The sequence below is a fragment of the Plectrocnemia conspersa genome, unplaced genomic scaffold (assembly GCF_051122295.1).
Source record: "Plectrocnemia conspersa isolate PC_06_02 unplaced genomic scaffold, ASM5112229v1 ptg000013l, whole genome shotgun sequence".
Taxonomy (NCBI): Eukaryota; Metazoa; Arthropoda; class Insecta; order Trichoptera; family Polycentropodidae; genus Plectrocnemia; species Plectrocnemia conspersa.
This window is the reverse complement of record NW_028277177.1, coordinates 174,840-188,592: the sequence shown is the minus strand read 5'-3', so window position 1 is coordinate 188,592 and position 13,753 is coordinate 174,840. Positions and strand designations below refer to the sequence as shown.

Below are 13,753 nucleotides of genomic sequence, written 5' to 3'. Positions count from 1 at the left end.
TCCCATGTTTTCGACGAAGTGTGAAGCTTTTGTAGAAAGAGTGACATGGCGTTCGATGGCATAATGTAGTCAAATTATTTCAGGAAAATAGTGGATAGTCAGCTCAAAACAGAAATGTCAAAAGGCGCAGCTGTGTTACGATATGAACCAAACGAACCAGACTCATAAATGACCTTTTCCACATGCGAGCCTCGACATTTGAACGCACGCTGTTTTTTCTGTGAGGCCGTAATCGAAAAAAGTGTCATTCGAAACTCGCACGTCTACTTGAACGTCTTCATTTAACCTAAACACTCGACTGAGTGCTCGCAGATGTCGCTGGGTGTTTACTATCCCTCGTGTTTGTAAACGTTCGTTATCGGTGTACAAACGCGAAACCCTACGCGAGGTCGGAAGCAGCGGAACGTAACACGTGCGCAATATCTGCTAAGATCCAATGCGCTGGGCCGGTCCGAGGGGCGAGCAGTATGGGCCTTCGCTGGGGTGCTATTTAATTATATTTAACACGGTGTCAGAACTTTGTATAAGCACAAGCAGCGCTGTCGGGGACTAAAAAAAGGTGTCACCTCAGATTCTTAAACGAACAAAAAAACCCAGACGACCTTTTTTGGTACTGGTCGATTAGTGACAAGCCAATACCTCATTTACACACATACACTGAAGCAATTCAGTGCACGCGCGAAAGTTGTGTTAACATTCGAGTGACGTGTATTTTTTCGCCGTGTGAAATATGATACAAGTACATATAAAAAAATATTTTATCAGTGGTTTGAATCTGTGGGTGTCATAAGATAAAAAATAAAAGCATATAATTTGTTTTATTTCTAATTAAAAAAAAATATTTACAAAAAATTAAGTATTTATAAAATAATAAAAAATGCAGGTTTTGAGCACCAATGTACTTGTGAATTATCTCGGCGCCACGCTCAAATTCAACGGTTGCGAAACGTCCTATTGCTGCTCAAACCTAAACGAATATAGCGGTTAATTGGTTTAGGTTAGGTTTGGATTTGCATATTTGTTTAAATATAATAATTAATTAGTTACTTTCCCGTTATCGGTGGAAAATTTTATTCTATAATGATATTTTTTGAGTAGATTCATTGCATTGACTGCTATTCATTTACATTGTTAATGTGTATTTTTTGTGTAAAATTATATTTTCACTAGTGAAATTCAAATACATTTTCACCAGTAGATATATAGTTCTACTAGCTAAAATATAATTTAACTGATAGGCGCTAGTGAAATTATATGCTGCTCTAATTGTCTATGAAACTCAATTAGACAGTTGCGAAACGTACATTTGGTGTTCAAACCCAAACTTAACCTACGCGAATTAATCAAACCAAGCTTGACATGATGAAGTTCTAAAACTAATTATAGACTTAGAACTTTCATTACGTCTCAAATATGTATAGCTCAAAATTAAATAAGCAAAAGAAAAAGTACAGACACATGGATATTACACTATGCTTTTTGCTATCCTTACCGATATTACTACGGATTTCTGTTATTAGAGTATTAGTTGAAGTATTTCAAACTGAATTTTGGTTAATAGGAGGGCGCAAAAATAATTATCACTTCTCAGAAGTCAAAAATTCACGCCAAGAGCAATAAAATTCATATCAAATAACTGCGACTGCGACGGCTACTTTTGACGTGAATTTTTGACTTATGAGAAAGCATAATTGTTTTTTGCTCTCTGCTATTGGTTAAAATTTGGTTTAGTTATGTTTCCTTCATTCGATTTTAACTTATGTAAGTCGTAATATTGTTATAAAAAGTCTTAATATTAAAGCCAATTAACCGAGCGATTTTTCACAACGACGGCGATGGTACGATTTTATTGCTTTTGACGTGAATTTTTGACTTCTAAGAAGCTACAATTGTTTTTTGCGCTATTTTATTTGGTTAACCCTTTGGACGCGATAGTCGACTACAGTCGCTCAGTTGATTTTTTTATCTCTACGCAAAAATCAGTAAAAAAAAATGTTTTTAAGAAAAAACTTTTTTTTGTGAATAAACATAAAATATCATTTTAAATAAATAAAAATTAAAAAATCAGAACATTTAAACACAGAACCAAAGTAAAATTTGAATTTAAAAAAAAAAAAATTTTATATTAATTTTTGATTAACGCGTCCAAAGGGTTAAGATATGCTTCATTGTATTTTTACATAGTGTAAGTCGTATTATTGTTAAAAAAGTGTTAATATCAACGTTAGATTACCGACGGCGACGGCACGTTTGCTGTACAATATAACGGTTAATTTGTTTAGGTTAGGTTTGGATTTGAATAGAAAATGGACAAATAGAAATTTGCGCGTGGCGCCGTTATAATAAACAAGTATTAAAATTTGTTTTAAATGTGATAGTTAAAAAGTTACTTTCCTATTATAGGTGGTCAAACTTATTCTAAAATATATTTATTTACAATTATAAATTAAAGTTTTTGAGTAGATTCATGGGGTGTTCATTGTTCTGAAGAGCGCTTACTCGCTGCCGCTTTTATGTAGCAAAATAACGCTATGCTACATTACACGTTTTAAAATTTAAACATGCGAGTGGGCCTTAGTCAGAACATGAATACCCCATATAAACACCAAAACAGATTCTTTTAGTAATACGAGGAAGTTTGGAATTGTTGATTTTCAATGAAAATATAATTGTATATAAACAAATAAAATGAATAAATATTTTTAAGAATAAATTTAGCCCTTAATAATAATAAAGTACAGAACAAAATTAATTTAACCGTTTGTGTGCCACGGAAACCGTACGAAGCTCTCACAAAAAATCACATTTATGTTAAAAAACTTTAAGTATATAGAGCAATCTATGGAGAAACGTTTAAAATTAGTACCACTCTATAGCATTCATATAATAGCTAAAATTATGTGCTAACTTTTTAATGTCGCCAGGGCTGTAACAAGCAATCACAAATGAACAATCATCTAGTGAAACGTCCAATGAAAAAATAGACGATTTAGATGATTTTTTAAGAAGTAAAAATTGGCGATAGAGACTCGTTAATACCTTATTTTTATAGATGTGGACATTGAATTCATAGTGAATAACAAAGATTGGACAGAAAAAAAATATTTTAGAGGGAAGTAAAAATACATAAAATTGCAATGGTGGTTTTAGGAGCTCCAACAACACAAGTTAGTGTTGAAAGTTTATTCTACGATACAATAAAAATAGTTTAAATGAAAATGTATTGAAATATATTTTAATAATTAAAGGTAACTACGACTTTGTTCAATTCACATACGTTTCGTTTAATAAATTATATCTCTAATTTAATAAACTATTATAATTTACATAAAATGCTCTAAATTATGGGAGAAAATATTTTTTTAATACAAATAAAAGCATTTAAAAACAAATTACTCGGCGTTGAACCGAAAAAGCAGTTATTTTTTTTATTGAACCGGAACGAAAACTGAAATGCAACAAAACAAATTTTATGATTTTAATTTTCATCTTATACGATCCGCAGATAAAATAATTTTTACATACATATGTACCAATACAAGTTAAAAAAATATATTTTTTAATTCCTTTTAAATCAAAAGACCTTTCGGTCGAACGACGACTATTGCGCATGCGCCAAACTGCTTCATTAAATGAATGCTCGTATACGTGTAAGAGCCCGGCGTTGGCCTGTCACTAAACGACTAGTACCCTTTTTTTAGAGCTCGCAACATTCTGGAATGAAAACATATTGATCGATGAATATCCTCTGCTGATTATAATATATCGGCTAGCGCGATTTTCTTGTCTTCTCTCGAGAAGAATTCCGATTTCTAGATACGTCTCGTAAAAAAGTGACGCACATAGCGCACTTGCGCCGTCGCTTCCAAATCGGAAGACACTCGGGACAGGCGTCTACGAAAGAAAGTTCATTACACTCTTTGAAAATTCCAGCGGAGTATAAAGCCATAAAGTCGGCGTTTTTAACGGCGCGTTTTACGACACTTGAACCGTTCCAGAGGGCGCGAGTGCGTTCCTTTATCATTCGATCAGATGAGTATTGAAGATTGCGACAACTGACGGAAGATAATGAGTGGAAAAACTGGGTCTTCACATTTACGCACGACACGTACTATGGTGTAAATATAATGTAATTAAGCATTTCCACGAGATCTATTTATATTTTTTGATAAAATAAATATCGTATGATCGTTAAAATTGTCGGTTATTGATTTCTTTAGCGCCTATCAGTTAAATTATATTTTCAGACTTGGTCATAATAATGGGGTACCCCAATAAATGTGTTATATATATAAATACAAAAACTGATCAAGGTTGTTTAAAGTGTTTATTTTAAAATTATTTTTAATATTTAATAGGACCACCCTTAGCTTAAATTAAAGCTGCAACTCTTTTTGGCATACTAATGACTTGCAGGTGGACGGAGACAATTTTCTACATTCCATCTGCATATTTTCTCGTAGCTCAATTTTGGATTTGCAATTGTGTTGGACAACCTTTTAATTTAATTTTGCCTATAACTTATCTATATGATTTAGGTTTGGTGATTGTGTAGACCTTTCTAAAAGCGTAAAATCTTTTGACGCAAACCAACATCTGCTTTTTCTTGGCACGTGTCTTGCTGGAATCGGATGGTAGCATGGTATGTGCATGGAAATATTTTCCAGTATGAATCCATTAAAGTGTATTCCAACATTGGAATATAAGTGTCACTATTCATACTACCCTCGCAAGCGTACAGGTTTCCTACACCTACTGCTGCCGTGCAGCCTTAGATCATAACGCTTCCGCCTCGAAAAGTATCGAGCGGCACTAGCGTCGTGACCGCATCGAACGACAAAATGCTCGCGCGGCATTAAAAAGGTTAAAGACGAATTAATGTCTCAATCTCTTCAAACGTACGTTAACTGCTTATCAAGTCTCATTCCACATAACAATAACTTGCATCAGCGGCTTGAATCCGATCTACATAATTGGATATCTTTCGTAATTGCATTTCGCTTTTTTCACCAATTTTCTTGTCGCGAATCTCGGGAGCGGCAGCACGGTCTCGGGCCACGTGACGTAAAATCGTTCCACGTGTAATTTATGAACATCTCGTTAATGAATTCGGACGCAGACGGGTTGGCAAAGAGGCTAACGCCTCTGTTATGCAGTCATCGTCAGTGATTTTCTAGCGGAAGGAGACGAGTCGAGATCGTCTCTCATTATCTGCGAGAATCAGAGCGCGAACGCCTCAGGGACGACATTTGGGGAGGGCAGTCGGGGACATTTGCCCCCCCCCCTCTTGATTTTGGCCAGAAAAATGAAGGTCATTTAATGAAATCCTCTGAATCAATTTAAAAAAAAATCCGAGCAAACGACGAAATTCTCGGGTTATCTCTCAAAAAATAAAAATAGCAGTTTCGAATCTCGAAAATATTATTTTGAAACATCGAAATACATTTTTACCAGTGAAAATATAATTTATCTGGCAAGTGCTAGTAAAATTATATGCTTTCAACTTTTCCATACGTGGTAATATATACATTTACATAATTATCATTGTTTATTTACATGCGATTATTAACAAATGTTACATTGAATGTGTATTTTTTAGTGAAGATATATTTTGAGTCCATATTTTAAGTCAAAATAAATTTTCACCAGTTGTAATATATACATTTACATACTTCATTATTTATTTACATGTGATATATCGGAAATTAATGTCGTTTTTTTGTAATGTTCCGTTTGGATGATTAATCGCGCTCTGCCTGTCGTTGTGTCAACGTGTGTTTTGTTATTTTTCGGTTCATCAACATTCGGGGCATCCATTTTAACAAAAATAAAACAAAAATAAAAACCACCGATTCGCGATGGCAAAATTTATACCGAAATTGCATGCTATTTTAATTTTTTTTTAAATATCTGCAACTACTGCAATAAAATACAATTGTGATGTATTGGGGGACGTGATGATGGTTTAAAAAATCAGATGGGAGATATCGATATTAAAAGCAGTCATGGACGTGGAAGACTTGCAAAATTGGATGAAGACGTATCGACTACAGAAATTGAAAATAATCCAACCCAAGCTATGCATCAGCTGGCAAAGAAGCTCAGATTATCCGAATCTATCATTCATGATCCTATTAAAAAATCGGGAAAAATTGGAGGCTTGGCGTATAGATCCCGCAGGAGCTGAGCGACGCGACGAGAACAAAGCAGCACGTGTGTGCACTTGCCGATAACTCCTAGACCTTGAAGAAAAATACCATCTGGTGACCGAAGACGATAAATGAGTACTATATGACAACCGTAGACGTAAAAAACAATTGTTATCAAAGAAGCAGGTAGCAAAACCAACGACGTGACCCGGACTGACTGCAAAATAAGTACTTTTGTGTATTTGGTGGGGTAGCGAAGAATCATTCAATTATCAATAGAACTCAAGTGGTTTTACAACACGACATTGCACGACCACGTGTTAGTAAGGTGGCGATGGATAAAATAAAGGAATTAAACTGGTAAGTATAATTTCACCCGCCAAAAATTCTCAGACTGTTCTCCGATTTAAAAGCATGGGATGGCAAAATTTCGCCCGGTCTCGAAATAGACGCGAACGTACCGCATAAAAGAAAAGAATCGGGAGAATCGTTGGTTACGTGTTCAAATATAGAATCGAAAGGGATTTTAACGAGCTTATGCATCTTATCCCTTTTATGGCCCGCGAACGAAAATATTTAACCTTACGGAACAAAAAACACAACAGTACGAATCGGTGGCGGATCATTCATAGAACGAAATAATAATAACCCTGATCAATAATATGATGAAATATGTTTATTTTTTTATTTAAAAAAAGTTTAGGGGGCGTAGCCCTAGGGGTGGTTGACCTCGCGGCCAATGAGACTCTCCGGTGAATCCTATTAGATTGCTTATTAAGTTATAATTACAATTTTGACTATGGACGATTACGGCGTGACGTGTCTTGCGATGAAGGTGTGCAGGTGATGATGTCTCAGGGCTCTGTGGCTGCGTGCGGCGAGTGTCAGGTGTGATCTGCAGGTCTGTCGGTGAGGGCGCGCGGCTGGTCCCTCCGGATGGCTGCTGGTAGATCTTGGCTCTCTGGTTGTCCGCGTCGCTGGGTCTGCTGGTGACGTCTCTTGTCTCGTGCCTCAGCCGTCTCCGTGGGCCGTCTACCTTGGGCCGTCTCTTGACCGTCTGTCTGCTCCTCGTCGGAGTCCGGGCTTATATCCTTTAGGGAGATGCACGCTGGCTGGTCAATCACGATTGTACATCGATCTCCTAACCAATCGCTGCAGTGCCTTCTTAGAATTCGAGAAATCGGATGTGTATTTCGAAAGCCAGTTGCTTGGCTCCAGACTTTCGAATTCTAAGGAAAGGGTTTGCATTGTGGTGATTGATTGCGTCCGTATCATTTTGTCACAAAAAGGATACTCTTAACGACCCGTGTTGTGTGGTCAAAAGAAATCCTTCTTGTACCATGATGTTTGTCTCATTGTCAACGAATGAACGTTTCTGGTCACGGTCATTAACAATGAGACAATCGCCCTTCTAAATGTGCCTAAATGTGTGGTCCCCACAAAAGTATTTATTTAGTGAATGTACACAGCTAGGTTTGCAATACCGGTAGTACTGATACCAGTAATACCGGTATTGGGCAAAATCAACTTTCGATATTACCGGTATTACAAAAAGAACTCCGTATATTTTATTAGTTAAAAATGAATGGCTTGTATTTAAATGCACTTTTTTAATCATTTTCACTAATAACAAATATACTGCACGAAAAGTAAATTCTTCAACATTCGGCAAATATATTGAACTTAAAACAAAATATGTCACTTTAAATGAATACCTTGCACTGAATGATCCCACTGATGTTCAACTGCTGGTATACATAGAGTAATTAAATAAAATGTTGAGAACCTCTGATCCTTTTTAAAAAACTAAAACATTAGATAACAGTTAAATATGTAGATAGATATGTCAAAAAGATCTGTTTCAAAGTGCAAAATATTGAAGTTTGAATGTAAAAAGTGCATATGTACTATCAACTTTTTAGTATAGAGTATTAAAATGTATTTTTGTGTGTACAAAGTGCATATTATCAAATGTTCAGTGCAATTATATAAAATCCATAAAAAAATGTATGAATTATTCGAATATATTGGTTCGGTGTTCTTGTTCACATGGCAATTGGTCACGCGGATTATTGCTCACACGATCATTGGTCACAAGGTAACTTCTCACAACGAAAATTGCTCATAAATCGATCGCAAAATTAACAGGACACATAGTAAAAAAAACAATTGGGTGAAATAATTTATTTTTTATTATCAAAATTTTAACCACCAATGAAAACGCCTTGTGTTTTCTCTTAAGGCGTGAACACATTTTAGAGATGCGTTCGAGATACGACGCAATTGGCTCTTCTATTGTGTTATTAATTTATAATTATAATTTTCATCATTATATTGTGACGATTAATTAAAATAAATTTGAACTAGATCGTGCATAATGAAATCTATTGATTGTAAGCTGTAATAATAGTTCATAATTATTAAAATAGATGTCACCGATTTACAGACTTTGATTTCAGTTTGATGATTGTGTTTACCTAGTTGTAACAACAATACAATAAATAAATGTATGATCTGACATATAATGTAATATATGTAAGTACTATGTGTATGAAATGTTAAATAAATTTATTTTGTATGAAAGCAATCGTGACATAATCAAATTTGTAATAAATATATAATACCATAGAGGTAAAAAGGGAGAATATGGTGGGTTTATATGTACATTTTTTCATTATTTGCGTTGTTTATCCCGTTAAGTGTTCTCGGCACGGAGATAGTTGTGTTAAAGAAGACCAAAGGCCACTCCGATTCTTAGTATATTCGAGAGAAAAAAATCCGTTAGTTTTATGAATCATTTTAAGGGTCTTGCAGGACTTATTTTAACACGACGATTATGGGCGGTATACGTAGTTTTCGCAAAGCAAAATTAAAAGATGTTCGACTAATCAATATCTAAATCAGTATTTCTTAACTAAAATATAAGCATTTGAGCTAATTAAATATTTCTTTATTTCAGGCGTGGACGTAACGGCAAACCAAGACGAAATTTCGGATCACGAGACCTTCCAGTTGGAGTTCGACTGGAGCACCAAGCGCTGGTACGTTCGCACGATGCAAGATCGCTACTGGACACTAGAGACCGGCGGTGGAATTCAAGCTTCCGGAGACAAAAAGTATATATTTTATTCTAAAATATAGTCAATGATGTCGACGTATTTTTAATGTCGTTTATTATATCGATTGAAAAGATCGTCGAACGCGCTCTTCGACTTGGAGTGGCAGGGCGACGGATCGGTTTCATTCCGTGCCAACAATGGCAAATACTTAACGACCAAACGCTCCGGCCATCTTTACGCTAACGTCGACGTCGTAGACGATAACTGCAAATATTACTTCTATTTGATCAACAGGTGAGGCTAATCTTGTTTATTCGTTTATATGAATATTAATTTCTTGATTGACGTGACGGTTTATTTCCAGGCCAATATTGGTACTCAAATGCGAACAAGGATTCGTAGGGTTCAAATCGTCCACCAGCCCGAAGTTGGAGTGCAACAAAGCCACGTACGAGACCATCCAGGTAGAAAGGGGACCGAAGGGTATCGTGTATTTCAAAGGTATGTTATTGTATGTCGACTTACAATTTATTGAAATTTCTTTAAAAAATGCACTAGTAAAATATAAAAAAATTCACACTGCAAGGAAAGTAAAGTAGCGACAGTTTTTTTCACCCGTCAATCAGTAAGCTCTCCTGAGTCTATTAAATCTGAATTTTAAGTAAAATGACAATTAAGACTAAAGAAATTGTTTTAAGCGGCCAAATACGCCTCTAAGATTTTCTCTAGAAGACGGGAAGACAATTTTTGACTGTACGCCAAAATCTATTTGAAAGTATATTGCATTTAATTTATTGACTTTCTTAATAATCTCTTTCTCTTAAATATTTGTTATGTATAAATATGTCAATAAAATAGTTGCCACGGACCTCGTCGGTGATATGTTAATAAAATTATACTTCAGCATTATCTTTTTTTCCTAAATTATAATTTAGATATATTTGCAACTACCGTTTTACCGGGTGTACCAATTTCACTAAAATATACGGTATGCAGTTTGTATGTATTCCGATACCATATATTTATTTTAAACTTTAATATCGAAGAGAGAAAGCAATGTTTCGATATATTCTGTCTTTATAAAATTTGCTTATGTAATGATTTTTGCGTCATTTCAGGACAAAACGGAAAGTATTGGCACGTGGACGGCGAAGGTGTCACATGCGACTCGGAAAATCCAGCCGGCTTCCACTTGGAACTGCGCGAACCCACCAGGATCGCCATCAAAGCCGCGTCCGGAGAGTATTTAGCTGCAACCAAAAACGGAAACTTCAAACTGGGAGACAGATCCATCGAGCAAGCCACCCACTGGGAATACTAGATTTATATGCCGTCGAGTTGTGGATTGATATTTATTCAACTTCAAAATAATGTCGGGCTTTGTTTCTATGAATCAAATAACCTATGTTATAGTTATGTTCCTCGTATATATTATTATTTTCTTAATCGACGCTTTTCAAAATGAACACCAATCTTTATTGCGATTACTCGACGTGACGTGTAAGAAACGTAGATTTAATACTTTTAGTGCAATGTTTACTGAGCTAAGATGGGATTTATAAGAAATTATAACTGTACTCGTCGAACTTCTTCCGATGTATTACGATTTTGTCGAATAGGAGATGTTTTTTCTTCTATGAGAAGTGATGATCGTTTTTTAGACATTTTGTGAAATGTTATAAATGTTATATGTATAAGACGTATCGTTTGTCTTAGAGATTTGTTAAGACGTGGCCGTTTTTCAATAAGACCTGCGAAAGCCCAGCAGTTTTAGCTTTCGTAGATTTTTTTATTCACTTAAGTAGTCGACTTATTATATTATTATACATATATTTATGAATCGTGAAATTGTAACTTTTTTAATCGATGAATTCACGTATACCTCATTTAAGTGTCAAAATCAATTTTTAACGTTTGACTCTATAAGTATACTAATTTATCATGCTAAAAATTGTATATTTTATCTATAATATATTTACACGGTGCGTTATTGTGCCGTATTGCATTTATAAAACCGATACGATTATATCAAATACACGAATTTCACTGCCCACATTGATGATTTAGATATTTTTACAACAGTCCGTATATATATGTATGTATATATATATATATATACACACATACATATATAAATAATATGAAATTTTGTAAGCATTTTGTACTTTTTTATAATTATAAATTATTTTTAGACTTACATGATAGATATATAGTTATAAAATTTGCATAATAGCTAACTGATTATCTTCGTAACGTCCATGAACTCCAACGATACGATGAAAATTTTAAATAAGAGGATGCCCGATGGAATTAAATCGATCATATACATTACTCTTAAATACCGTATATTGTAATTAAATATATACGTGTTATATGCAATAAAGTAGTTCCAAATGTGTGTACGTAAATTTGTACAACGCATCTACTATATGTAGTAGTATAAAAAGATGCATATATATATTATACCATTTTGTATTTATTGATTCAAACGTATGAAACGGGGTGAGAGTTTTGAGTTGCTAAAAATATATGTTTAGCTTTTTATTGTTATGGCGTACGCCGTAACGTGCGAATGAAAGGTTTTAATTTTAACGTTATAAAGTTTCACGTAACGCGTTTTTCATGCCACATTTATGCTTTGTCATTGTAAAAATGACGCAAGAAGTGAACGATATAAATGGAGAAACTTAGCAATATTAAGGTGATTTTTATATAAATTATATAACGTGCATATCTTTATATTTTCTCTAGCCTTATCGTTTATATAATTACCGCTATATATTTTTTGTTCTTCTTGTACAATAAATTATCAATTTGTAAACTATTTATAATAAAATTATATAATACAATTCAAGTTTGTGTTTTAATGAACAATTAATACGTGACACAAAGTACTAATCTAATTTTAAATTATCTTTGGGATCATTATATGAAGAGCAGTGCCGTAACTAGAGATTACTATGGTGCATATCTTTATTTTGTAAACACTAGTGGCGAATAGTCGGTGTCATGTAGGAGGGGGGAATTTGGCCAGAAAAATGCATGTCATTTAATGAAATACTAGGAATATTAATGAAATCGAAACATTAAAAGAACAACAATTGGCTGGTCAACTTTGGATATAATGTCCCGGATTGTAAACCAGAAGTTCTTGGGTTATTTCTCAAAAGAAAATATTTTTGAAAATATGTCAATTCACAGTTACATTTCCACCAGTAGATATGTATATTATATATGATATTTTTACCAGGGATTATTATTTATTTTTCAGTAAAGATATATTTTGAATAATCAGTTGATATATCATATATTTCTACTGGCAAAAATATATTAAAATTATATGCTGCATTAAAAAACAAGTTGCAAAACGTCCATTTGCTGTTCTAACCCAAACTTAAGTTAATGAAAATTTTAAAACTAATTATAGTTTTATAACTTTGATTTGGTCATGTCCAAAATACATATTGCTCCATAGTTTGTCTGCACTTGGATATTACACTAAGTTTTAAAAATATGATACCTATCCTTACCGATATTGCTACGTACTTCTGATATCAGAGTATCGGTCAATTTAAGTGAAAAACAATTATTATTTCATCAAAATCATTTCCTATTGCATTTAAGTATTAAATAATAAATAAAGATGTACAGAAATTGAATACTAGAAATAGAGATAATTTAAGAAGTACAGTGTGAATTTGTATAGTAATATAATCATATATAAATCTGAAAAAATACAAATGTAGCGGGTTTCCTCAATAGAATAAGGAAAAAACTTTAAATAAATTAATATACCAGCAAGATTCTTGGATAATTAATCTCACCTACAAACAATTATTCACCACATTTTCTTATTCTTTTTAGACTCAATTCTTATTATGCATATTTTTGTTAGTTTTAAGTATGTGTAGATTATAAGTTTGTGTCCATGTATAGGCTAATTAAGTATATATAGAATTTTCTTTACATATATAGAATTTAAAAAAAAATTCTGGCAACGGGGTCTGTGGCGACATTCTGACAGTTCTCAGTGCTGCCACACCACCGCTCAACTTGAGAAGCGAGTGGGTTTTAACAACTGGCAGCACTTATTCTCTCTCTCAAAAACCACACGCGCTACATAATCACAATTAACAAAAGAATTTACATTAAAAAATAAAAATTAACAGAAATATTACAATTTTCAATAAAAAGCGAATTATCTTTTTTTATATTCTAATTTTTTAGTTTATTTTACGATTTGGTAAAAACAAAAATAATCTAAAATTATTTATTTAACGTTTTTCTATAAATATTAATAGATAAAAAAGAATATCAAATAAATTAATAAAAAAAATGTTAAACACTCTCTCTGTGACTAACACACATATATATATATATATATATATATATATATATATATATATATATATATATATATATATATATATATATATATATATATATATATATATATATATATATATATATATATATATATATATATATATATGAATTTTTAGATTTTCGCGAATATAATTATTTTTTAAATCTCGGCAGTCGCAG

The 13,753-nt window shown here is 33.3% G+C and overlaps 1 protein-coding gene across 2 annotated transcripts in view; it reads left to right on the top strand.

The window, feature by feature from the left end:
* The window catches only part of sn (fascin domain-containing protein singed), a 51,114-nt gene extending 39,052 nt beyond the window's left edge, over positions 1–12,062 (top strand). For both annotated transcript variants that reach the window (XM_088201600.1, XM_088201601.1), the window contains exons 7-10: positions 9,109–9,265; positions 9,341–9,502; positions 9,573–9,709; positions 10,327–12,062. In XM_088201600.1, the coding sequence (XP_088057726.1) occupies positions 9,109–9,265; positions 9,341–9,502; positions 9,573–9,709; positions 10,327–10,529 (659 nt within the window). In that variant the 3' untranslated portion in view covers positions 10,530–12,062. The remainder of the gene's footprint in view (positions 1–9,108; positions 9,266–9,340; positions 9,503–9,572; positions 9,710–10,326) is intronic.
* The last annotated feature ends 1,691 nt before the right edge of the window (positions 12,063–13,753 follow it).